The sequence below is a fragment of the Oryx dammah genome, unplaced genomic scaffold (assembly GCF_014754425.2).
Source record: "Oryx dammah isolate SB20612 unplaced genomic scaffold, SCBI_Odam_1.1 HiC_scaffold_24, whole genome shotgun sequence".
Lineage (NCBI taxonomy): Eukaryota > Metazoa > Chordata > Mammalia > Artiodactyla > Bovidae > Oryx > Oryx dammah.
Window position 1 is genome coordinate 69818147 of NW_024070208.1, and position 27763 is coordinate 69845909.

Sequence of the window (27763 nt, forward strand, 5' to 3'; positions counted from 1 at the left end):
CTTTCATCTTGTTTTTGTTCAGTCGCCAAGTCCTGTCCAACTCTGTGACCCCATGGACTGCAGCACATCAGCCTTCCCTGTCATTTATTATCTCCCGGAGTTTGCACAGACTCATGTCCATTGAGTCAAGGATGCCATCCAACTGTCTCATCCTCTGTTGTCCCCTTCTCTTCCTGCCCTTAATGTTTCCCAGCATTAAGGATCTTGCTCTTGGCATCAGGCAGCCAAACTGTTGGAGCTTCAGTTTCAGTATCAGTCCTTAGGAGTATTCAGGGTTGATTTTCTTTAGGTTTGAGTGGTTGGATCTCCTAGCTTTCCAGGGGACTCTCAAGAGTCTTCTCTAGAACCACATTTCAAAAGCATCAATTCTTCAGTGCTCAGCCTTCTTTATGGTCCAGCTCTCACATCAGTACATGACTACTGGAAAGAACATAGCTTTGACTATATGGACCTTTCTTGGCATAATGATGTCTCTGCTTTTTAATATGCTGTTTAGGTTTTGGTTGAAAATTACTTAGTTGGTTCATACGTCTAAACCTACATTCATTTATCCTTCAGGGAGGTCCAAGTTCACTGAGAAACAGGGTGGAGGGTTTTGCTTCTGTCTCCTGCTCCCCACTTTGCTGTCCTTGTGGGGAGGGCTGCCGCCACATTGAATTGTCTAAGGATGAACATTGGTCCCCAAAGCCCTGCTTTCAGGCATCATTCTGCTCGTCCTGACACCACACAAGACCCCATGAAAACACACTCCATTTTGCTATGTTCTCAGACTGACTTGGTATCACTGTAGGAATCCGATTCTCTGAATCTTTCTCTCATTTCAGTCACTTCACCTGAGTAGCTCCTCCATGGGGAAGACCACCACAGGCCAGATAGTCAACCTGCTGTCCAACGATGTGAACAGGTTTGATCAGGTGAGCTGCCCCTGAGGGATCCTCTTCCATTTCCCATCCTTCTTCTTACTGGATTTAGCTTATCAGGATGCCAGGTGCCAGGGTTTGGTGTCAGTCAGCGTTCTGTTGAGGACATAAGACAAGGGTTCTCTTTATCCAATGCTCATTTCCTCTGTGTGCAGCTTAGATGTGATACTATGTTTTGTCCTGTAGATGAGAAGTTTGTTTTTCTGACATTGTCTGCAATATACTTCAGTAATAGGCAGGCAGTAGTGTTCTTGGACAGCTTGGTTAGTGTTCATAGGGGTCCTTCATAGCAGTTTCGTAGTGGCCCTTCTTGGCATGTGGTGTCAGTGTTGCTGCCTGAATTGTCCTCCTCCTCTTCTGGATGATGAAGGCCTGGTGGGCAGGGATTGTTCTTTCTCTGTGCCCTGTTCAGTGCTGCTTCACAGAGAGCCTTTGAGGAATATGCCAAGTGGGTGGTATCAAGCCATGCACAGCCTCCCCTCTGCTGTCCCATCATACCCATTTCACACTTACCTTATGAACAGATCATGTTACCAGGGTGTTGCAGCTGTTGGCCAGATCTGCATAGAACAGTTCTTTTTCCTAGATGATCCTGCCTTTAAGTTTGGGAGCTTCCTTGGTAGCTCAGGTGGTTAAGAGTCCACCTGCAATGCAGGAGGCCCGGGTTTGATCCCTGGGTCAGGAACATTCCCTGGAGAAGGAAATGGCACCCTGCTCCAGTTATCATGCCAGATAATTCCATGGACAGAGGAGCCTGGTGGGCTATAATCCATGGGGTTGCAAAGAGTTGGATGACTAAGCGACTAACACTTTCACTTCTCCTTCAATTATTCATTCATCAAACATGACGTAAGGCCTCTACTTAATTTGAAGGATGAATAAGCCTTAATTTCTGCCCTGGAAAGGCCACAGCCTGTCCAAAAGGTAAATGCACAAGCAGTTGTTGGAAAGTGTGGTAGGTACCATAATACAGGCTCTTCTGGGGAGATGGGGCTGAATTTTGGGACAGAGAGAATTTGGGGAAGCCCTGAGCTCATCTGTGTTGTGGACAAACAACATCTTCTGTCAGTGGTGCTGGTTGGGTTCTCCCTGGATGTCCCTGAGGCCGGCCCTGTGCTGCCCTGGAACAGCATCATCTGGGGTGGATGCTTGGATTTCTGCTTCAGCAGGTGTAAAACTCACTGAGATCATTTCTGTTTAGATTCCTGTCTGTTCCTTCAGAGTAGATTGTTTCCACACCATGTCCTGACTGGTTTTATTGTATGTAGTCCTAAGAAGGCTTTGTCTTTCTCTTTTAAGGTAACAGTGTTCTTGCACTATCTGTGGATGGGACCGCTGCAGGCTGTCGCAGTGACTGCCCTGCTCTGGATGGAAATAGGAATGTCGTGTCTTGCCGGGATGGCGGTTCTCATTATTCTTCTGCTTTTGCAAAGCTGCTTCGGGGTGTTGTTTTCATCACTTCGGTAAGAGAAACACTGGTTTAAAAAATAGGTGATATGTGCTTAGTAACATGCAGCATCTGCTTGGTGCTTGTGTTCAAACCAATGCCTTCTCTGGTCTCTTCTTTGAGTGCGTTGTAGACCCTTCAGGCTTTGCAGGTGGAGGCTCCAGCCTTAAGCTGAAGGCTGATCTTGAAGAGGGAAAGGAGATGGCACTCATTGGCTCCTCCCACTACCATAGCTGAATAAGTGGAGTGTCCTTAAGCAGAATGTACCTACATCGACGTTATGTAAACTTTATTAAATAGTAATAATCCTATAGGCTTAAATTTATTTATTTTTTTTCTTTTTCACTTGTCTATTTTTACTTTATTTTACTTTACAATTCTGTATTGGTTTTGCCATACATTGACATGAATCCACCACGGGTGTACATGCGTTCCCAAACATGAACCCCCCTCCCACGTCCCTCCCCATAACATCTCTCTGGGTCATCCCCGTGTACCAGCCCCAAGCATGCTGTATCCTGCATCGGACATAGACTGGCGATTCGATTCTTACATGATATTATACATGTTTCAATGCTATAGGCTTAAATTTAGCTGCATGTATTTTTGTTATTCTTATGTTAGAGCGATTTTCAGGTACCTATTTTCATGTCTTATTTTTAAATCAGTGTTTCCATTAAGTTATAAGTGCCTCAAGGACAAGGTCAGCCTTAATTAACTGTGTCTTAGTAAAGCCCCACAGTCCCAGCAGCATATGTGATAGAACAGTGGCTGGTGATGAAGGGCCTAATGGCGTAGAGATAGACCTGAAGCAGGTCCCAGAGGGTTGGAGGTGGGTTGTTGTCCAGGCTGTCAGGTGATGGAGGTGTTGTGCTCTTTGAAGTTTTTTTTTCTCCTTGAGATTTTTCTTGTTTTTTTTTTTTTTTTTTTTTGATGACTTTACATGTGATGTTTTTGTCCATTTGAAATTCCCTTTCCTGTCTGCTGTGGAGAGATGTTCCTTATCCTTCGAGGCCCTGTTCCAGTGCTGCCGGGTCTCTGAAGCTCTTGCTCTCCTTTCCCAGTGGAATTAACAGCCCGATCTTTTCTGCTCCCCAGCACTTCACTCCTATTTTATCACCGCACAGACACTGTCTTCCCATTACATTCAGTGTCTTTTTGCCTTCCCTGCCCAACTGCGACCTCCTTGGGCAGAGAGTTTATACCTGACTTACTTTGGGTCTTCCTCAGCCAGTACTGCGAGTTCTCCAAGTTGCTCCTTGAATTAGGCTGAATGGTTGACTTCTAGAAGTCTTTTTCTCCATTTGCACTTTGAGAAGGACCTTCCTGTGATGTCAGCACAGAAGAGCTGTAGGGAATCATGGATCCCTGGTCCCTCCCTGTGCCCCCTGCTGCTGCTGCTGCTAAAGAAAGTTGGCTTGTGGTCACTGAGGCTCATCTCACATCTGTCCCCTCAGGAGTAAGACTGCAGCTCTCACAGATGACAGGATCAGGACCATGAGCGAAGTCATAACTGGCATCAGAACAGTAAAAATGAATGCTTGGGAAAAGTCATTTATAGACCTTATTACCAGACTGAGAAGGTAAGTTTTTGTACATATCACACCATATTTTTGTATTTTCCCCTCTATTTTTACTGACTGAAATTAGAAGTCTTATCAAGTTTTCACATGAAGATGAGCTTAAATACTATGAACTCCACACCTCACATGTGGCAGGAGGGTTAAGTGGAAGAGGGGAGATGTCTTTTTAACCTGTTGTTCCACTTACAATCTTTTTAAAGGAAAAATTATGTATGCTTCTGAAGACAAACAGATAGCCAATAAACACATGAAAAAATGTTCAACATCACTCTTTATTAGAGAAATGCAAATCAAAACTGCAATGAAATATCACCTCACACTGGTAGGCATGGCCATCAACAAAAAGTCTACAAACAGTACCCTCCTGCACTGTGGTAGCAGTGCAAATTGGCATGGCTGTTACGGAAAACAGGCCAGAGATTCCTTAGAAAACTAGGAATAAATCTGCCATATGACCCAGCCATCCCACTACTGGGCATATGCCCTGAGAAAACCAGAATTCAAAAAGACACATGTACCTCAATGCTCATTGCAGCACTATTTATGATAGCCAGGACATGTGCTTCCATGGGGGCCTTGGTGCCTGCCTCTGTCTAATGTCTTGGTGTCTCACAATTTTGGGGTGTCTTATTCTCTTCCCCTACAAGTTCATGAGCTCCTAGAAGGGACGGACTGTGTCTTTCTGTCATAAGTGTGGAGCCTGGCCCAGGACTTGTGGTTATGAATGCTTGTTGAAAGAATGTTCAAACCCAGTCCAATTTACCCACAGTGTTTAAAAGGGTGACATGAAGCCTTTCTTTAATTGGGAGAGTGAAGTGGTGATGAAGTGTGTGTCCTGGTGTCAGGATGGAGCCCCAGGCGTGCACTGTGTAGTGTCTCCATGTGAGGACTTGAATTCATGCCTTGGATGCTGATGCTTCTTTTAAAACCTCTTTCACTGAAACATGTATAATATCATATAAGAAATGAATCGCCAGTCTAGGTTTGATGCAGGGTGCAGGATGCTTGGGGCTAGTGCACTGGGATGACCCGGAAGGATGGTGTGTGGTGGGAGGGGGGTTTGGGATTGGGAACACGTGTACACCTGTGGCGGCTTCATGTTGATGTGTGGCAAAACCAATACAATATTGTAAAGTAAAAAATAATAATAATAATAAAAAAATAAAACCTCTTTCCTACTCTCCTTTTCAGGAAGGAAATTTCCAGGATTCTGAAAAGTTCCTACCTTAGGGGCATGAATTTGGCATCATTTTTTGCCATCAGCAAAATTATGATTTTTGTCACCTTCATCACCAATGAGTTCCTTGACAACCGGATCTCAGCCAGCCAAGTGTTTGTGGTGGTGACGCTGATTGAGGCTCTGCGGTTCTCGAGCACCCTCTACTTCCCCATGGCCGTCGAGAAGGTGTCAGAGGCCGTTGTCAGCATCCGAAGAATCAAGGTTGGGGACAACTAATTGTTTTCAGTTGTCAGTGAATTTTTTTGTAAAATGCCCTTTTGTTTAGTATCACTGTGTTCCAGTTGGGAGATATTTAGCTCTCCCAGTGCCAAAGCTGGCAGTCTTCCCAGAATGTTGTAGGTACTCCCCTTTCTTCTTAGGTAGAGTGTGTTACAGATATCGTAAGACTGGTTCTCATATAGGGGCAGTGGTATATATAAGTATCAGTAGCACAGGGCTCTTGTGTAGTGGTGCCTGCAGAGTGACTAAAATGTCTAAAAGCAGGAGAAACAAATAGAGTGCATCTCCTGTGCTGACTCCAGGGACCAGGCAGTGGCTGTGCAGTCCTGGGGTACAGGAGTCCTCTCTGAGCCGGGAGGGGAGGAGCTTGCTGAGAGCTCCCTGTTGCTTGGACAGGAAGAGTGGCCTCAGATTCACTTAATTCTCTGTGTTCAAAAATGAGTTCTTTCCTCCACAGATGTTTTGCTTGTTGATATCTGAGCCACCTTTTGTGTCTGCCTTTTCATCCCTGTCCCCTCTTTATTTACTGCTTAATCCTCTCTCTCTAGCTGCCCTCTTCTTTTCACATTTATAATTCCCACCATTATGTGAACCAAGAAGTTCCAGATATACAAACTGGATTTAGAAAAGGCAAAGGAACCAGAGATCAAATTTCCAGCATCCATAGGATCATAGAAAAACAAGAGAGTTCCAGAAAAACATCTGCTACTGCTTCACTGACTACTCTAAAGCCTTTGACTGTGTGGATCACAACAAACTATGGAAAATCATGAAAGAGATGGGAATATCAAACCACCTTACCTGTGTCCTGTCAAATCTGTATGCAAGTCAAGAGGCAACAGTTGAACTGGTCGTGAAATAATGGACTGGTTCTCAGTTGGGAAAGGAATGCATGAAGGCTGTATATTGTAACCTTGCTTTTTGAACTTATATGCAGAGTACATCTTGAGAAATGCTGGGCTGGATGAAGCTCAAACTGAAATCAAGATTGCTGGGAGAGATATCAATAACCTCAGACATGCAGATGACACCACCCTTATGGCAGAAAGTGAAGAGGAACTAAAGAGCCTCTTGATGAAGGTGAAAGAGGAGAGTGAAAAAGCTGACTTAAAACTCAGCATTCAGAAAACTAAGATCATGGCATCTGGTCCCATTACTTCAAGGCAATAGGTGGGGAAACAATGGAAACAGAAACAGACTTTATTTTCTTGGGCTCCAAAATCACTGCAGGTGCTGACTGCAGCCATGAATTTCAAAGACCCTTGCTTCTTTGAAGAAAAGCTATGACAATCCTAGACAGTGTATTAAAAAGCAGAGACATTACTTCGCCAACAATGTTCCCTATAGTTAAAGCTATGGTTTTTCCATTAGTCGTGTATGGATGTGAGTGTTGGACCATAAAGAAGGCTGAGCACCGAAGAATTGATGCTTTGAACTGTTGTGTTGGAGAAGACTCTTGAGAGCCCCTTGGAATGCAAGGAGATCAAATCAGCCAATACTAAAGGAAATCAACCCTGAGGACTCATTGGAAGGTGTGATGCTGAAGCTCCAATACTTTGGCCATCTAATGCCAAGAGCCAACTCTTTAGAAAAGACCTTGATGCTGGGAAAGATTGAGGGCAAGAGGAGAAGGGCACGAGAGAGGATGAGATGGTTGGATAGCATCACTGACTCAATAGACATGAGTTTGAGCAAACTTTTGGAGATAGTGATGGACAGGGGATCCTGGAGTGCTGCAGTCCATGGGATTGCAAAGAATCAGACACGACTTAGTGGCTGAGCAACAACAAATACACTATATTATATGATTATATTTATATATAGCATGAGCTGTAATAATAGCTCATTATAGCTCATTAATAGTAATTATTAATTATGTAATAATAGTAATTATGTAATGTATTATTCCATACATTATTTAATATGTTCTGAGTGAAAGTGAAAGTTGGTCAGTTGTGTCCTACTCTTTGCAACCCTATGGAGTATACATTCTGTGGAATTCTCCAGGCCAGAATACTGGAATGGGTAGCCTTTCTCTTCTCCAGGGCATCTTCCCAACCCAGGGATCAAACCCAGGTCTCCTGCATTGCAGGTGGATTCTTTACCAGCTGAGCCACAAAGGAAGCCCAAGAATACTGGAGTAGGTAGACTAACCCTTCTCCAGAAGGTCTTCCTGACCCAGGAATTGAACTGGGGTCTCATGTATTGCATAATATGTTCTGATGTGAACTAATACTTTAAGTACAGTTAGCAAAACAGTATTTAGACTGTTGAAAGTTTGCAAATCCCAGGAAAGCAGTTGTTTTTGTTTGTGCTTTCTTCCTGCAGTTTAACAATCTGTTTTTTTTTCTTGTTTCTGTAGAATTTTTTATTACTTGATGAAATACCACAGGTCAACACTCAGCTGCCATCAGATGGTGAAGTGATGGTGGACATGCAAGATTTCACTGCTTTTTGGGATGAGGTAACAGATCTTCCGTTCCAAGATCATGACTGCTAACAGACAACTGTGACTAGGATTCACTGGAGAATTTTTAGATTTTACCCATGGTGTAAAATGTGACTTGCTCATTTACTGAAAGTATGTTACAAAATTTTTCAAAATAGGGACTAATGTTTGTATCTAATGGAGATTAATTATAAAATCAGCCTAAGATATTTGACATGTTGCTGTCTCTCTCATTTTCAAGAGAGATTTCAAAGTATTAGCACATTTTGAACTTAAAGTCTATACATTTGTAATGTTAGTATTTACAGAATTGGACAGTGATATGGGTTATCTGAAAAAATACACTAGTTTTTAAAGAGGCTTTGGGGAATCAGCATATATTTTTTGCCTTGATTTTCAGACCAGTTTATTATACACAGAGTGAGGCCATGATCTGGATCTTTGCTGTGGGGTAGAGTGGGGGCTCTACTATCCTGAGCTTCGGGATGGTTCTGGAGACTTTGGTGGCAGCCAGGGCACCAGGAGGTGGAGAAGGCAATGGCACCCCACTCCAGTACTCTTGCCTGGAAAATCCCATGGACGGAGGAGCCTGGTGGGCTGCAGTCCATGGGGTTGCTAAGAGTCGGACACGACTGAGTGATTTCACTTTCACTTTTCACTTTCATGCATTGGAGAAGGAAATGGCAACCCACTCCAGTGTTCTTGCCTGGAGAATCCCAGTGATGGGGGAGCCTGGTGGGCTGCCATCTATGGGGTCGCACAGAGTTGGACACGACTGAAGCGACTTAGCAGGGTAGGAGGAGACAGCAGGTGATCATAATGAGCACCAGTGATTCCTAGTTAAAGGATTACGCTGTGTGGAAGCTGACAGGGAGAGCTGGTGATTTCCAACACTTGGTTTATTTGTTAGGTTCAGTCAAACAGAAAAAACAACAGGGTCTGGTCTCAAGAAGCTGTCAGTATCGCACACCCAGTGCAGCCCCTTTACCAACTGAAATGCCCCCACTTTTCCCCAGTTCCATGGTCTTCTGTGCTCACCCTCCTGTATCAGTGAGGATTGGTTAAGAAAACAGAACCCCACCACGGGAAAGGGAGTTCCATGCAGGGAATTAGTTACGCAGATGAATGGTGGTACGTGAGACGACCCAGGGGTTATCAAAGGCAGGAAGCTGCTCCTACCCCCAGGGCTGGGGGGACTCAGGGAGGCGGTGCCTCCACCAGAGGGTCCACCCTGCAGAGCAGAGCCCAGGAGCCGGGCTGTCAGAGTGGTACTACAGAGCTCGTGTCCTGACTGTAGACTCACTCTGTCTTCTGTGCCTATGAGTCTGTGGTGACCCCTGCATCCTGTTCACCTGCTTCTGACTCAGCAGCTGCCGTCCCCGCCAACAACCAGTGGTTTGTTCCCAGATACATGAAACCATGTTCCTGCGTCTTCTGTCCATGGAAACTCACAGAAGGTGTCTGATCTAACCTGAAAGCTTCTGCTACCTTAATGCGGTGGATTTACCTTCTGGTTGGTGTTTCTTGTCGTAATGCTCTTGAAGCATTTATAGAAAGCACCACTAAAATTCCATTATAAAGACCATTTTATGTAAATGCTAACACATACTTTGTATGAACTTATTAGCAGATTTCTTTTGTTCCCAGCAAACATGTAAGGTAAGGTAAGGTAAGGTGAAGTCGCTCAGTCGTGTCCAACTCTTTGCGACCCCGTGGACTGTAACCTACTAGGCTTCTCCGTCCATGGGATTCTCCAGTCAAGAATACTGGAGTGGATTGCCATTTCCTTCTCCAGGGGATCTTCCTGACCCAGGGATTGAACCCGGGTCTCCCGCACTGGAGGCAGAAGCTTTACCTCTGAGCCACCAGGAGATTTACTTTAAATCAGTTCAGTATATGTTCTGCAGTTATTAACTGAAATAAAAATATCAGTATGCAGCAGTCTGCCTGTGCAGCAAATGCCTGTAAGGTAGGATAAGGGATTTTAGTTGTACTACAGTCCATGTGAATAAATCAGATGAAAAATCTGGAAAGGTTTCTATATAGCTTCTAGAGTTAAAAAAAAAAAAAAAACCTTATTACTAACTCAAGATATTAAACTGCTGAAGGAAGAGGGGGAAAGGCTATGAGTTCTGTTGTAAGGTTCTTGTAAAATCTAACTAATGGGATATTATGATTCTGTTAGAGCAGAATTCAAAATTATAGAGATGAGAGGCTTCATCAGCTACATTTTCACAAAAATAGATACAAGGTTAACATTGTTGGGTGGCAAAGTTTCCTTGGAGAAGGAAACGGCAACTCCCTCCAGTATTCTTGCCTAGAGAATCCCATGGGTAGAAGAGCCTGGCGGGCTACAGTCCATAGGGTTACAGAGTGACTGAGCAAAGCAAAACGAAGGTATTCCTATCTAGGTGAATGATGGTTATGCTATTGCAGCTGCTTTTTACCACTTCCATGGAATGGAAATTCTAAGTATTTTCAACTGAATCTAGTCTCTGATAGCACTCACTAAAAACTAACAGCCATGGCACCATAATATTTTTTGTGAGGTAGCTAGACTGTCACTACTGAGGGAGACACAAAAATGTGAGGTAAGCATATCTTTTCCCAGAAACCTTTGAAGCCAGAGATATTAAACAATTAAGGCACTTGAAAACATTAGGGATATGTATAAACTTGCGAGTAAAACAAACTATAGCTGTACCAGCAAGCAATGAAGAAATAGTAAATCTTCATTTTATGAATCTTTAATTATCTAAATGTAAGGAATTTTGGCTTAAGAAATGGTCAAGAGCAACTTGTTGTTTCTTACTACATAATATTGAAAACCAAGTGCTAAATTCAGCCATTGTAGGGTAAGGGAACTAAAACAAAAAAGGCTTAATGACCTGGAGCCTTAATGAGCAAAAGCTCATTTTAAACTGACTTAAGCTCCTGAACTAATCCTGTGTGTCAAAGGCAGGGAAGAAGGATCCCTATAAACGTGAAAAAACTAGTGATTCACAAGGAAACTAAAGAGATGAAAGTATGCATGCTTACCATACCACAGGAATTGAAACTAAGAAGAGAAAGATGGGTGAGAAGAAATAAAAAGGACAATCTATTTACCCAGGGCAATCATCATTAAAAATCGACAGTAATCCGATCAACTAAAATTTTTTTCTGAAATTACACTGTTCACATTTTCTGTGTCAAAACTTAAAATGATTGTCTCATTAAAGAGTCAGTAAATGATTATAAAACAACTTCTTTCTTGCCTCATAAAAGTTACATTTTAAGAACGCTGGGTAGAAATCTTAAGGTACAACAGTTAGGATACTTTTTTGAAGTACAAAGGAAAATATAATTAAATCAACTTTATACTTTTTAACAGCCATAAGAAAAATTTAGGCTGGTTCAATAGATGAAAGCTTTTGACTTCATATAAATTGTTTAAGTTACTCAGGCTTGAAATAAAGTAGGTAAGTTTTCAGTTATAACAGTGTAGTATCTTAGAGCAGATTTTTTACTTCCACATCAACAGTTACATCCTCAGACCAACTTTTGCCTTCTTTAATGTGAAATAGCAAATCACCAGCACTTTAGGTTAAGTCTAGACTTTAAGGCATTGTTCTTTAATTTCTAAATGATACAAAGTGCTTTATAAGTATGAACAATAATCTGTTGAACTTTACTATTTTTGTGTCCTTTCCATTCATTTCTTTAAATCTGGATGTGGCATCACTTTTCCATGTAGAAAAAATAACTTATCAAGCACAAAATTTTACTCTAAGGATACTAAATTTTTAAATTTATTCCACTTTTTAAATGATAGCCCAAAATCCACCTGATTGATGCTCATTTAGCACCTTCTTCCCAATTCTGGTCACTAAAGTACATCCTGACTTTGAATAAAAATATTGCATCTTTCAGGCTTTTGGGAACACATGTACAACCCGTGGTGGATTCATATCAATGTATGGCAAAACCAATACAGAATTGTAAAGTAAAAAAAAAAAAATAAAAAATGACTACTTTTTTAAAGAATTTTAATTGGAGGCTAATTACTTTACAATATTAGGCTTCCGTGGTGGATCCGTGGTAAAGAATCTGCCTGCAGTGCAGGAGACCCAGGTTCGGGTCCTAGGTTGGGAAAATCCCCTGGAAAAGGGAATGGCAACCCACTCTAAGTAATCTTGCTTAGGGACTGCTAAGTGACTTTCACTGTACCTGCAAAAGGGTCATGAGGTTGTCTGAGCAGGACAGTGTTTTCCATCACTTAGAGAGTTACATTTGGCATGCCAGGAAGAGAGATCCTAATCCCATAGCAGCAGCCATTTAAGGTAAAAGAAGAAGCCACAAATATTCATGCAGACTACTTTAAATATCTCCCTTGAGCAAAATAATTTAACTGATTTTTCTTCAAGAGCGATGCTCCGATATGCATCCCTTGAAAAATTAAAGATCCCAGAATAGCATCTTCCATGTGGGACATATTGAAAGATGATATTTTGGTTTCAGTGAGTTACATTCTAGCCCTTGTTAATTGAGCAGGTCTATTTTCAGAGGGTGGGGTTAGTGTTAGTCGCTCAGTTGGGTGCAACTCTTTGTGACCCCATGGACTATAACCCACCAGGCTCCTCTGTCCCTGGAATTCTCCAGGCAAGAATGCTGGCATGGGTTGCCATTCACTTCTCCAGAGGATCTTCCCTACCCAGGGATCAAACCTGGGTCTCGGCACATTGCAGGCAGATTCTTTACCATCTGAGTCATCAGGGAAGCCCACAGAGTGTGGTAGTTTTGTTTTTTAGATTTGCAGAATCTATAGAGAAAGAAAATTACAGCCTACACACCCAAGAAAGGACAATTCTTCCAAAGAACCTGGCTGCATCAGAGGCAGTCTCTGGTGCAGGTTGTGAGCTCGGAGTTAGTGGTTTTAGTTACATCTGATGTGGCAGCTGCCGTGGGAGCTGTGGAGGGGAAGGCAGAGTTGTGGTGTTAGCTCTTGAGCTGGTTGGCAATGGTGTGACAGCAGACACAGATACAGAAAGAATTCTGTGTTCACCACCTGCCAGTCACTAACTTTGAATTATGTAAACAGTAGCTTTTACCTTTCATTCAGTCCAAAAGCAGGTACTATTAGCAGTCTTAGCATCAAAACAGGAAACACAGCTGTTGTGGTTTCCCAGATTTCTGGGGCTGGAGAGGTGCCCCTGAGGAGTGGTGGCACCGGGGCTCTGGTGGTGCTCAGTAAAGCCAGGCTGTAGTCACGTCAGGGCCAGGGCGGTGCCCTGGGCTGGTCATCACACAGGCAGCCCGTGGCCCAGAGCAGCAGGTGGGAGAGCCCGACAATGCGTCCTCTGTGCAGGTGTTCAAGTGGACCCATCACTGTGTCTGTCCTTCTGTCCCCTGCATCCTCCCCCCACCCCCCAGTGTGCACAGGTGACCACTGAATTGTTTTTGTACCAAACTATGTAGCAATGGCACCCAACTCCAGTACTCTTGCCTGGAAAATCCAATGGATGGAGGTGCCTGGAAGGCTGCAGTCCATGGGGTTGCTAAGAGTTGGACACGACTGAGGGACTTCACTTTCACTTTTCACTTTCATGCATTGAAGAAGGAAATGGCAACCCACTCTAGTATTCTTGCCTGGAGAATCCCAGGGACGGGGGAGCCTGGTGGGCTGCCGTCTATGGGGTCACACAGAGTCGGACAGGACTGAAGTGACTTAGTAGCAGCAGCATCATGCAGCATTTTAGAATGAACTATCTTGTTCTTTCAAGAGCTTAATAACATAGTCACAGACTTCTGTGTAAATTGCACTGTAGTCTAGAACACCCTGTTCTGTTGTCCTGGCCTTGCCTATGGAAGGACTGTGCCCCTTGCTGGGGTCATTAGTAATTAGGGCTGTCAGGTTAGGTCATGGGTGAGAGAGCCCTCGGAGGGAAGGGGAAAACATTGGGGTTTTGGAGAGAAGCTGAGTCTGAATGAAGCCCCTCTGGGCTGGGAGGCAGGAGACAGACGTGAGCTCTGTAACCTGCTCCCCTAGACAGCCAGGTGGGCAGGTGGAGAAGGTCTCAGGGACCCAGGTCTCATTCATGAAATGATGGGACTTGGTCTCGATCTTTGAGGTTTAAAATAAATGGTTCCAGGGACTTCTATGGTGGTCCAGTGGTTAAGAATCCACCTTCCAATACTGGGGACTCTGGTTCCATCCCTGGCTGAGGAACTAAGATCTCACATGCTATGGAGCAACTAAGCCCCCATACCCCCAACAAAGACCCAGAGCAGCAGCCAAAATAATAAAAGAATAAGCAAAACAAACGGTCTTGTGGGAGCCTCCAGATCTCACGGGGCGGGGTTTTGAACCGTGTATGCACAGAGTAGTGGCTTAGATGATTATCTTTGTTGAGTCAGTGTTCCCTGAGCCTGGATAACCAGTGTGGGAGGGACCTAGCAACCATGGGCTGTTGAGTGCTGCCCCCTTCTGGTCACCCTGGAGCAGTGCGTGATCCTGAGGCCTGAACACGGAGGGAACTCTGTCCTTGACAGACTGAGGGGCTGTGATAGGAAGTTGATGTTTGTAGTGGTTCACTATTTTGCTGTCATAACTGAGTGAAAAGCAGTAAAATAGGAATCCCAAGTGTCATGCAGGAAGAAAGGAGTTCAGTTCAGTTGCTCAGTCATGGCCTCCCTGTCCATCACCAACTCCTGGAACTTACTTAAACTCATGTCCATTGATTCAGTGATGCCATCCAACCATCTCAGCCTCTGTCATCCCCTTCTCCTCCTGCCTTCAATCTTTCCCAACATCAGGATCTTTTGCAAATGAGTCAATTTTTCACATCAGGTGGCCAAAGTATTGGAGATTCAGTTTCAACATCCATCCTTCCAGTGAATATTCAGGACTGATCTTTGGGATGGACTGGTTGGATCTCCTTGCAATCCAAGGGACTCTCAAGGGTCTTCTCCAACACCACAGTTCAAAAGCATCGATTCTTCAGCTCTTGCTTTCTTTATAGTCCAACTCTCACATCTGTACATCACTAATGGAAAAACTATAGCCTTGACTGGATGGATCTTTGTTGGTAAATTGATGTCTCTGCTCTATAATAATGCTGTCTAGGTTGATCATAGCTTTTCTTCCAAGGAGCAAGCATCTTTTAATTTCATGGCTGCAGTCACCATCTGCAATGATTTTGAAGCCCCCCAAAATAAATTCTCTCACTGTCCACTGGTTCCCCATCTATTTCCCATGAAGTGATGGGACCAGATGCCATGGTCTTAGTTTTCTGAGTGCTGAGCTTTAAACCAACTTTTTCACTCTCTTCTTTCAATTCCGTAAAGAGGCTCTTTAGTTCTTCTTCACTTTCTGCCATAAGGGTGGTGTCATCTACATATCTGAGGTTGATATTTCTCCTGACAATCTTGATTCCAGCTTGTGCTTCTTCCAGTCCAGCGTTTCCCACGATGTACTCTGCATATAAGTTAAATAAGCAGGGTGACAATATACAGCCTTGATGCACTCCTTTTCCTATTTGGAATCAGTCTGTTGTTCCATGTCCAGTTCTAACTGTTGCTTCCTGACCTGCATACAGATTTGTTAAGAGGCAGGTCAAATGGTCTGGTATTCCCATCACTTAAAGAATTTTCCACAGTTTATTGTGATCCACACAGTCAAAGGCTTTGGCATAGTCAGTAAAGCAGAAATAGACGTTTTTATGGAACTCTTTGGCTTTTTGATTATCCAACAGATGTTGGCAATCTGATCTCTGGTTCCTCTGCCTTTTCTAAAACCAGCGTGAACATCTGGAAGTTCACAGTTCACATACTGTTGAAGCTGGCTTGGAGAATTTTGAGCATTACTTTACTAGCGTGTGAGATGAGTGCAATTGTGTGGTAGTTTGAGCATTCTTTGGCATTGCCTTTCTTTGGCATTGGAATGAAAACTGACCTTTTCCAGTCTTGTGGCCACTGCTGAGTTTTCCAGATTTGCTGGCATATTGAGTGTAGCACTTTCACAGCATCATCTCTTAGGATTTGGAATAACTCAGCTGGAATTCCATCACCTCCACTCGCTTTGTTTGTAGTGATGCTTCCTAAGGCCCACTTGACTTCACATTCCAAGTTGTCTGGCTCTAGATGAGTGATCACACCATCATGATTATCTGGGTTGTGATCTTTTTTGTACAGTTCTTCTGTGTATTCTTGCCACCTCTTCTTAATGTCTTCTGCTTCTGCTTTCTAGAAGGTCTTATAGGTCTTCATAGAACCGTTCAGCTTCAGCTTCTTCAGCATTACTGGTTGGGGCATAAACTTGGATTACCGTGATATTGAATGGTTTGCCTTGGAAAGGAACAGAGATCATTCGGTCCGTACCATTTCTGTCCTTTATTGTGCCCATCTCTGCATGAAATATTCCCTTGTTATCTCTAATTTTCTTGAAGAGATCTGTAGTCTTTCCCATTCTAATGTTTCCCTCTATTTCTTTGAACTGATCACTGAAGAAGGCTTTCTTATCTCTCCTTGCTATTCTTTGGAACTCCACATTCAAATGGATGTATCTTTCCTTTTCTCCTTTGCTTTTCACTTCTCTTCTTTTCTCAGCTATTTGTAAGTCCTCCTCAGACAGCAGTTTTGCTTTTTTGCATTTTCTTTTCTTGGGGATGGTCTTGCTCCCTGTCTGCTGTACAATGTCATGAACCTCTGTCCATAGTTCATCCAGCACTCTGTCTATCAGATCTAATCCCTTGAATCTATTTCTCATGTCTACCGTATAATTGTAAGGAATTTGGTTTAGGTTGTACCTGAATGATTTACTGGTTATCTGTACCTTCTTCAATTTAAGTCTGAATTTGGCAATAAGGAGTTCATGATCTGAGCCACAGTCAACTCCCTGTCTTTTTTTTTTGCTGACTGTATAGAGCTTCTTCATCTTTGGCTGCAAAGAATATAATCAATCTGATTTCAGTATTGACCATCTGGTGATGTCCATGTGTAGAGTCTTCTCTTGTATTGTTGGAAGAAGGTGTTTGCTATGAGCAATGAGTTCTCTTGGCAAAACTCTACTGCCCTTTGCCCTGCTTCATTCTGTCCTCCAAGGCCAAATTTGCCTGTTAGTCCAGGTGTTTCTTGACTTTCTACTTTTGCATTTTAGTCCCCTATAATGAAAAGGACATCTTTTTTAGGTATTAGTTCCGGTGACTCAGATGCTAAAACATCTGCCTACAATGCAGAAGACCTGGGTTCAATCCCTGGGTTGGGAAGATCTCCTGGAGAAGGAAATGGCAACCCACTCCAGTATTCTTGCCTGGAAAATCTCATGGATGGAGGAGCCTGGTAGGCTACAGTCCAAGAGATTGCAAAGAGTCAGACACAACTGAGCAATTTTACTTCACTTTCTAGAAGGTCTTATAGGTCTTCATAGAAACGTTCAACTTCAGCTTCTTCAGCATTACTGGTTGGGGCATAAACTTGGATTACCGTGATATTGAATGGTTTGCCTTGGAAAGGAACAGAGATCATTCTGTCGTTTTTGAGATTCCAACCAAGTACTGCATTTCAGACTCTCTTGTTGACCATGATGGCTACTCCATTTCTTCTAAGGGATTCTTGCCCACAGTAGTAGATACAATGGTCATCTGAGTTAAATTCACCCATTCCAGTCATTTTATTTTGCTGATTCCTAAATTGTTGATGTTCACTCTTGCCATCTCCTGTTTGACCACTTCCAATTTGCCTTGATTCATGGACCTAACATTCCAGGTTCATCTGCAATATTGCTCTTTACAGCATCGGACTTTGCTTTTGTCACCAGTCACATCCACAACTGGGTGTTGTTTTTGCTTTGGTTCTGTCTCTTCATTCTTTCTGGAGTTATTTCTCCACTGATCTCCAGTAGCATATTGGGTACCTACTGACCTAGGGAGTTCATCTTTCAGTGTCCTATCTTTTTGCCTTTTCATACTGTTCATGGGGTTCTCAAGGCAAGAATACTGAAGTGATTTGCCATTCCCTTCTCCAGTGGACCACGTTTGTCAGAACTCTCCACCATGACCTGTTTGTCTTGAGTGGCCCTATACGGCATGGCTCATAGCTTCATTGAGTTAGACAAGGCTGTGGTCCATGTGATCAGACTGGTTAGTTTCTGTGATTGTGGTTTTCAGTCTGTCTGCCCTCTGATGAAGATGGAGAAGATGGCTTATGGAAGCTTCTTGATGGAGAGACTGAGTAAGGGGGAAAGTGGAGAAGCTTAAAAGGCTTAAAAAATGTTTCTTGTATATTAAAATGTAGTTTCTTTTGATAGATTTTTCATTCCTCAAATCTGAAACTAGTTTTTTTGGTCATGAAAAATCACTGTCGTTTTTTTAGTATGTGAATGTTGTTTAATCAGTTCAGTTTTTTTCTAGAAAAAAATTTCAATTTGAAGATTATTCAGACTTTTAATCCAGACTGTGTGCTTTTAGTCTTTTGAACATTTTACTTAATCACATATAACCTTTTTTTTTTTTTGACATAGCAGTTACTATTTTCTTAACACTCAGGATATGTAAAGACACATAGACACCCTAAGTCTCTTGGGAGCGTGACCTGTGACCAGCATGAGGAGTACTTTGTCCTTCACCTTTGAGTTGGATTATGTGTTGTCACACATACCTTCATGTTTTATATTTTTCTTACAGTAGAAGTACCTTATTGCCCTGTTTAGCCAGGACACGTAATGCATGTATCATGTATAAAATTGAGGCTTTATCACTCTGACCCATGGTGTCATAATTAATTTCTTTATTACCCATTTTTTTGTTGTTGGTGGTATTGAATTAAAGCTCTCTTTAGAGCTTTGAAGATTACTTATAAGAGTTAATTTACCAAGAGTGACTTCTTAATGTAAAGTGCCTCTTTGCTTGCTGAGGATTACTGAGGTTCATTCTATCAAATGAAAATGGAGAGATTAGTGGAGATTTCAGATTATTTAGGGCTTCCCTTATAGCTCAGTTGGTAAAGAATCCATTTGCAATACAGGAGACCCCAGTTCGATTCCTGGGTCGGGAAGATCCCCTGGAGAAGGGATAGGCTACCTGTCCAGTATTCTTGGGCTTCCCTTGTGGCTCAGTTGGTAAAGGATCCTCCTGCAGTGTGGGAGACCTGGGTTCAATCCCTGGGTGGGAAGATCACCTACAGAAGGAAAAGGCTATCCACTCCAGTATTCTGGCCTGGAGAATTCCATGGACTTTATAGTCCATGGGATCCCAAAGAGTTGGATGTGACTGAGTGACTTTCACTTTCACTTTATTTATTTAGTAAAGGGCCAGGCATGCCAGGTACTTATGCTGCCGCTTTGTGGAGATTAATGAGACAGTTAAAACCAAGGGTCCTGATGAAAACTTATAAATGAATAAAAACCTTCCACACTGGATATTGTATTAAGTACATTATTTTAATAAACTAGTGTGTATCATTCAGTTTGCATTTCAGGAAGGTGCCTTGTCATCTCTGCTACTAAATTCTGTGGGTGTCTAGAGCTGTGTCCATATATAAATCTGGTAAAAGAAGAAGGCTTCCTAAAGGCAACTTAAAACTACTTCAAACCCCCTAAGACATATTATTGGATGAAAAGGCCTTCGGGACACAGTATCTTAAAATAGGAAGGAGAAAAATGTGAGTTAATGTTAGGATATCAGTGACTATTACATTACTTTCTCTACTTTTTAAAGTAATGTATATTACTTTATTGAAATGGGTACATTTTTATAAACTTTAATTTGCAGGAATCGGAAACCCCAACCCTACAAGGCCTTTCCTTTACTGTCAGACCCGGTGAACTGTTAGCTGTGGTCGGACCTGTGGGAGCAGGAAAGGTAAGTTATGATGCGTTTTGTCAGCCTGATGCAACGCCACAGCCCCTGTTCAGTCCTCAGAGTGGAGCCCAAAGCTGAGTGTGACTCAGTTTGAGTTTGAATTGGGTCTATCTAGAAAGCTGCTTCTCTAGGAACATTAGTTTTGCAAAGGGTTTCATGGCAGATACATCAGGATAAATGCACATTGTGTTTTCCTTCTGGACGCCTCCTGTGAATACTTGGGAACTGCTCGTGAGGAGTTTGCACGTCGCAGGGAAGGAGATTATGTGGCAGCTGTTCAGGATGGACGGAGACAGTGGGGATTTCTTTTTGTCACAGTGGCCCCTCCAGGAGGTCTGGAGGTGGTGAAGGCTCTTCCAGGAAGCTCTGAGCATTTCTTCATGTGACTTCACTTGGTCCCATCAGTGCACGTGTAGGGAACGTGCAACCATGTGCTGGAGCTAAAGATATAGGCATGAACCACACCTTGACACCTCTGCCCTCCAGAGGTAACCAGGTTCTGGGGCAAGACAGATATGCAGGCAGACTGTTTTAGCCCAGTGGGGGCGAGTGCTCTGACGGTGTGGACATAGGCATGTCATTTCTCTGTGTTACAAGAGATATGAAGGACATGTACGTGTGCACTTAGTGTCCTGTGTTTTGTACAACAAAATCCAGAAACCTAAATGTGGGATGTGCACACGAGAGGGTGATGATTTCCTCCATGGAGGACTTTTTAAAAAATTTATTTTTAATTGGAGGATAATCGCTTTACAGTATTGTGTTGGTTTCTGCCATACATCAGCATGAAGCAGCCATAGGTATACATATGTTTCCTCTCTCTTGAACCTCTTTCCCGCCTCTCACCCCCTATTTGTCACAGAGCCCAGGATTTGAGTTCCCTGGGCATGGTTGACTTCTGTTCTTCAAATACAACAACCACAGAGTTGTTTTAAATAATCATCTTTGGATATATTCTTCACACATAGTTCTTAATTTTTTAAAAAATATTTACTAATTTATGTATTTGGCTGCATTGGGTCTTTGTTGCAGTGCATGGGGTCTCTAAGTGTGGGCTTCATTGCCCTGGGCATGTGGGATATTAGTTCCCCCACCAGGGGACCAGGGATCTAACCAGAGCCTCTGGCACTGGAAGGTGGATTCTTCTTTTTTTCAGTGTTTATTATCTGGATATAATTATTGTTATTTTAGCATTTTCTTTTGTACTGGGGTGTAGCCAGTTAACAATGTTGTGCTAGTTTCAGGTGAAAAGTGAAGGGTGTATGTCAGCCATACGTAAACATGCATCCATCCTCCCCCAAATCCCCTCCCATCCAGGCTGCCTGCCACATAACAGTGAATAGAGTGCCATGAGCTGTGCACTAGGTCCTTGCTGGTGATCCATTTTAAATACAGCAGTGTGTACCTGTCCTTCCTGAACTCCCTAACTATCCCTTCCCCCCCATCCTAGAAGGTGGATTCTTACCCACTGGACCACCAGCGAAGCCCCACATAGCTTTTTAAGAACAACTATTTATCAAGTGAAAGATACCCAGATGCAAGAACAACTGCATTAAACCTCAGATACAGAAAATACACATGCTGCTGGTCTGCTCTGCTGGTGAAGGATGTTAGACATTCTTAGTCTTTGCTGAGTAGAGCATTTCATCGGAGGGAACTCGGCAGAATAGACTGTTATGTTCATGATCCTTATCAACCTTTAATTTACGGTGGCCAATAGTGCTCTTTTCCATTTTTTCCTGCAGTATCCAAAGCTGTACTTTTATACTCTTCTGATATCGTGTATCAAGCACCCGGGTGGGGTCGGCTGTGCTGCGGGGCACGTTCTGTCCTGAGTGCACCCTGTTCACGTGTGTGTGTTGCCGTCTGTTTCAGTCCTCACTGTTAAGTGCTCTGCTGGGGGAGCTGCTCCCGAGCCAGGGGAAGGTCAGCGTGCTTGGGAAGATTGCATATGTTTCTCAGCAGCCCTGGTTGTTTCCAGGAACTGTGAAGAGTAACATTTTATTTGGGAAGAAATATGAAGAAGAGCGATATAAAGAAGTAATAAAGGCTTGCGCTTTGGAAGAGGTGAGTAATGACTCTTGAGTTGCATGTAGTTGAATTTCTAATAATGATAACGTTGATTTAAGCTCTAAGGTTTGTTAAAAGTTCTTTTTTTGTTTTGAATTTGTAAGGTCTTATTTGTTGCTTTATGCTGGACTTCTGCATAAGTATGCAGTCATATATGTTGCTGTTTTAATTCTGGTGTGATAATGATGGTCACAGAATACCTTTGTTTCATTTGGTGAAGTATTGTTCACTTTTAGATCCTTTTTTTAATGGACAATTACAAAAATCTGTAAGAATAGAGAACACCGTGTAATGAACCCTCATGTTCCCACCCCCAGGTTCAGCCAAGGTCAGCTGGTGGCCAGTCTTGCTGGGTCTTTACCCCTGCCCTGTGCCACCCCTCCACCCAACACCCTGCTCCATCCCCCGGGATTCTAAAGCAGATCCTAGATCTCGTGTTAGTTCATCTGTAAACATTTCACTGTTGTTGCTGTTCAGTCACTAAGTCCTGTCCAGCTCTATTTGACTCCATGGACTGCAGCAGGCCAGGCCTCCCTGTCCTTCACCATCTCCTGGAGCTTGCTCAAACTCATGTTCATTGAGTTGGTGATGCCATCCAACCGTCTAATCCTCCATTGTTCCCTTCTCCTCCTGCCCTCAGTCTTTCCCAGTGTCAGGGTCTTTTCCAGTGAGTTGGCACTTCGTATCAGGTGGCCAAAGTATCGGAGATTCAGCTTCAGCATCAGTCCTTCCAATGAATATTTAGAGTTGATTTCCTTTAGGATGGACTGGTTTGATCTCCTTGCAGTCCATAGGACTCTCAAGAGTCTTCTCCAGCACCACAATTCAAAAGTATCAATTCTTTGGCACTCTGCCTTCTTTATGGTACAACTCTCACATCCATATATGACTAGTGGAAAAAACATAGCTTTGACTATATGTACCTTTGTTGGCAAAGTGATGTCTCTGCTTTTAATATACTGTTTAGGTTTGTCACAGCTTTTTTTCCAAGGAGCAAGCATCTTTTAATTTCACGGCTGCAGTCACTGTCTGCAGTGATTTTTGAGCCCAAGAAAATAAAATCTATCACTGTTTCTATCTTTTCCTCATCTATTTTCCAGGAAGTAATGGGGCCAGATGCCACATAAATCATCAATAAACATATTCTGTTACCATAAGCAATATAGTATGTAACATTTGTATATTATCATTAACCACTTTTAAAAACTTAAGTTTTTTTTTAAACAAGTTTTTATAAAAAAAACTTTTAAGGATTTTAAAAAGTTTTAAGCATTACCTAGTTAAAGGTATCATATTGATAAATTCTAGTTTGATATTTTCCCATATATATTGCTTGACCTTACAAAGCCCTCTTGGATGCCTGTAAGTTTATACTTTTATCTCATATTTACATATTCCTGGCAACTTGGACATTTTCTTTTCAGGTTGCCTTGACAGTCATAGACAATAAGATCCTTCTGTGTCTAGGTATAGAGGCCTTCAAGACTTGAGTTATTTTAGTGTTGTCTTCATTTCAGATATAATCTTCGGTCACCCCCTGGGCCATGTGATGTGAAAGAGCAAAAGGCTATCAAGTGGTTCAAAAGGACATGATCTGGTTCAGATTCCAGCTCTTCTGTTTAACAGCTGACCATCCTCAGACCAGTGATATGACCTCACTTAGTCTCAGTTTCCTCATCTGAGGAAATGGGGCCAGTGCTTCCTGTGAGCTTGTTGTGAGGATTAGAGATAATCAGCGTCAGGGTCCAGCACAGAGCTTGGTGCACAGATCTTACCCCCCAGGAGCTGAGAGAAGCCATGTACACATGTACAAATGATGGAACAGAATAAGATGGTCCTTCATGAGGAAATGAGAGATGTAAACAGAGCCTTAGGAACCCACCAGGTAGAGATGAGTCCAGGATGATTTCATGGGAGAGTGTGCGTGCGATGAGCCTGGAAAGATGGGCAGGATGCTGACAGGCCATGAGAGGAGGGGCGGTTCCACAAGGAAGAAAAGCTGTGAAGGAAGCAGGGCTCCTGCTGCTGGACTCTAGAGTCCAGCCCTCCTCTGCCAGGGCCTCGTCTGGCCCACATTTACCATTTCAGCAGTCTGCTCCCTGGTGCTTCTACTGTAAGTCTCCACCATCCCTGAAGGGCCCTTGATGTGCTTCTGGATGGATGGCTTCAAACTAGCGTCACCTTCTCCTAGTTTGCTTCTAGTGTGTGTGCCTGCTGTTCAGTGAGAATTGAGGGAACTTAACTTAAAGGAACCAGTCTATTAAAGGAGTATGTCAAGGCTGTATATTGTCACCCTGCTTATTTAACTTATATGCGGAGTACATAATGAGAAACGCTGGACTGGAAGAAACCCAAACTGGAATCAAGATTGCTGGGAGAAATATCAATAAACTCAGATATGCAGATGACACCACCGTTATGGCAGAAAGTGAAGAGTAACTAAAAAGCCTCTTGATGAAAGTGAAAGAGGAGAGCAAAAAAGTTGGCCTAAAGCTCAACATTCAGAAAACAAAGATCATGGCATCTGGTCCCAACACTTCATGGGAAATAGATGGGGAAACAGTGGAAACAGTGTCAGACTTTATTTTTTGGGGCTCCAAAATCACTGCAGATGGTGACTACAACCATGAAATTAAAAGATGCTTACTCCTTGGAAGAAAAGTTATGACCAACCTAGACAGCGTATTCAAAAGCAGAGACATTACTTTGCTGACTAAGGTCCATCTAGTCAAGGCTATGGTTTTTCCAGTAGTCAGGTATGGATGTGAGAGTTGGACTGTGAAGAAGGCTGAGTGCCGAAGAATTGATGCTTTTGAGCTGTGGTGTTGGAGAAGACTCTTGGGAGTCCCTTGGACTACAAGGAGATCCAACCAGTCCATTCTGAAGGAGATCAGCCCTGGGATTTCTTTGGAAGGAATGATGCTAAAGCTGAAACTCCAGTACTCTGGCCACCTCATGCGAAGAGCTGACTTATTGGAAAAGACTTTGATGCTGGGAGGGATTGGGGGCAGGAGGAGAAGGGAACGACAGAGGATGAGATGGCTGGATGGCATCACTGACTCAATGGACATGAATCTGAGTGAACTCCCGGAGTTGGTGATGGACAGGGAGGCCTGGCGTGCTGTGATTCATGGGGTCGCAAAGAGTCAGACACGACTGAGCGACTGAACTGAACTTAAAGGAAAATAACGTGAATAAGAACACCTTTCTGTCAGTGTGGGGAATTGTAGTCTGTACTCAACTCAGGTTTTTCCCTTTAACCTAATTGGAAAATGGTGGCTAGGAATTTAGCCTGACTTGGATTTTGTTGCAAATCCTGTGAAATGATCTTCCCATTTGGGGCTGGTCCATAAATAATGTTCAGAGTCAACAACGCAGTCGCAGTCTTGCTACCAGACTCAGAGAGAGCCTGTTTCTTGTGCCTTAACTGTGCTAAGTGTATGAGTGGATTTAGGAGGTTTTTCTAGAACATGGTTAAGGTTGCTGTGCTATGATGTGTTACTCTTTTGTTAAGCAGAATGAAACAATGTAGAATCAAAGCATAAAAGCTGAGTGGAATAGTTTGCAAGGACTTCAGCAGTGAAACGGAGGCCAATAACTGTGTGTATGTATGTGTGTGTGAGAGAGGGGGAGAGAGAGAGAGAGAGAGAATGTAGGGCTGGGAACCTGTTTAAAGTGGCTCATTGTTGTTCATGAAAACCAAATCAAGACATGGTAATAACTTCTGAACTCAACAAAGAAAGAAAATGAAAGAATGATGGATTTTCATAACAGATCAATTGCTGCCTTTCATTGGATATAACCTAGTTAAGCTTTGAGTGAGCAGGGAACCTGTGTGTCTGTGTGCCTGTCAGGGAAGGTTATGATGGACACTCTTTCTTCTCTTTGTGGTCATGTGCTTTGCATATTATGACCCACACTGTGAATGTGGTCCCACTGTTGATTTGATGGGAAAATAGGCATCAGTCACCAGTAGGAAGTTACAATCAACTCCAGTCCTTTTTCTATTTATAGAGAGTGTTGTCACTTTTGAGTTTAGTGACTCTTGTTTTTGTAGCACATTCTGTAGAAGAGGAATGTGAGCCTTAGGGAGATCAAAGGACTTGTTTATCATGCAGACTGCAGTGTGCTACCTGCTTTCTCCCCAAATTTGCTAAAGTAGAGACAGAAAGTGAGGGCGTCATCTGCAGAAAGGTACTGTTGTGTATCTTAGGTTGATGCCTAAGGGGTTTAGTAGATAATTCAAAGATTTCTAACATAAAAATTGTGTAACTTAAACCTGATTATTATCTTGTCATTTGGGGGATATTGTTGTCATTTTTTTTTTTTTAATTTCCCCAGGTACTCTGGGGAAAATAGACTGATTTGTTCATTTACTTCTTAAATAATATTCAAATATAACTTATGGTAGATTCCCAGATCCTCAAGTCAAAGCTTCATATCCTTCTTAACTTTGAGTTTTTCCTGCTTTCACAGACAAGTATCTACTTAGTCCAGCTGATCTGCTGGGTATACGTTGAGCACACTCTTTCTTTCCTTTTGGTTTTCCTGCCCAGCCTGCTCTTTCTGCTCCCATTTCTTGTACAGACCTTGTCTGTCACTCTATGACTTGCCTTAAGTATCACTGTGAAGACATTGGCGAGGTGTTATCCCTTCTCTGAAAGTGAGAAGCAGAGACCAAGATCAGGACAACTGGTAACTCGAGATAAAACAAGTCCTGTGCCTTCACCTCCTGGGCCACCAGCTCTCACACCTGTGTCCCTAGCACAGACCTTCGCACCTGCATGTCCAGCTGCACTGTGACATCACCGAGAGCTCATCTCAGCTTGTCCACAGTGATGTCTCCTAAACCTGCCTCCACCATCTTCCTCAGCTCGGTAAATAGAGACCCTGTCCTTCCCCCTCCTCACCCCAGACACCACAGTCTCCTCTTACAGCCCACACCCATCCCATCAGCAGGTCTCACAACTATGTCTTCCAAATGTGTCTGGAGTGTGACCCCATCTCTCCATTCCCACTGTTCTCTAGCTTATTCCAGTAACGTCCTCACTTGTATCCGCCCTCACCCTTCCCCACTTACTGCCTGGTTTCTGCAAAGCATAGGAGTTTCCTTGTAAACCTCAGACCATGTCAGTCCTCCCCTTCCCCTTCCCCTTTTACTGGAGTGTCCTCAGGCTCCTCCTGCTCTGTCTCCACCCTCACCCCCTCATTCTCACTCTGCTCTCTTGTCTTCTTGTCCTGAACATCTTGGGCATCTCCCCATGGTCCCTGCATCCACCCCTCCCTCTGTGAGGAGCAGCCTCTCTGGGTCTGCCTGAGCTCCCCCCTCCTCAGATCTGCTCACACCCTCTCTGAGCAGAGCCCTCACAACCCAACGTGGACTCACTTCCCTCCTTCACTCTCCATCCCTCTGGGCCAGCTTTCTTTTCCTTCTTGTCCTTAGTCCTTGTGCTCAGGTTAATTTTCCATATCACCCATCTCCCACTGTGGAAAGAAATTCTAAGAGCTCTGTTTCCTCATGGCTGAATTCATTGTGCCCAGAATGGTGCCTGGTGTATAGTCAGTCCTCAATAAATACCTGTTAAAGTGGTAAAATGCATAAATGCTTTGAAAAAATACAGAATGAAAACAAGTGAAATGCCCTAAGAGTTTTTTAAAATTTCCTGGTTGCAGTTTAGTCACTATGAAATAAGCACATTGCTGTTGCTTAAACACTTGTATGAAGAACCGATGCTAAAAGGTTAGGATGGCAGGAGAACACATTTTAAATGTTTTTCTTTTTTCTCTTTTCTATCTCCACATAGGATTTTCAGAATTTGAAGGAAAGAGATCTAACTGTAACAGGAGATGGAGGAACCCCACTGAGTGAAGGACAGAAATCCCGGGTCAGCCTCGCCAGGTGAGTGGGGTTTCAGTTGCCATCCTGCCCCTCCTCCTCCACGGCTCCTAGTGGACGTGAGCACGCACACCCCACTCACCGGGAGGGGCTGTGTGAAGC

At 43.2% G+C, this 27763-nt stretch overlaps 1 protein-coding gene across 1 annotated transcript in view; it reads left to right on the forward strand.

Annotated features, from left to right (window-relative positions):
• The window catches only part of LOC120883312 (multidrug resistance-associated protein 4-like), a 152642-nt gene that overhangs the window by 27447 nt on the left and 97432 nt on the right, over positions 1 to 27763 (forward strand). Inside the window, exons 6-13 of the mRNA XM_040267351.1 lie at positions 825 to 914; positions 2220 to 2383; positions 3825 to 3950; positions 5142 to 5391; positions 7772 to 7873; positions 19606 to 19695; positions 21571 to 21762; positions 27570 to 27664. Of these exons, the coding sequence (XP_040123285.1) occupies positions 825 to 914; positions 2220 to 2383; positions 3825 to 3950; positions 5142 to 5391; positions 7772 to 7873; positions 19606 to 19695; positions 21571 to 21762; positions 27570 to 27664 (1109 nt within the window). The remainder of the gene's footprint in view (positions 1 to 824; positions 915 to 2219; positions 2384 to 3824; positions 3951 to 5141; positions 5392 to 7771; positions 7874 to 19605; positions 19696 to 21570; positions 21763 to 27569; positions 27665 to 27763) is intronic.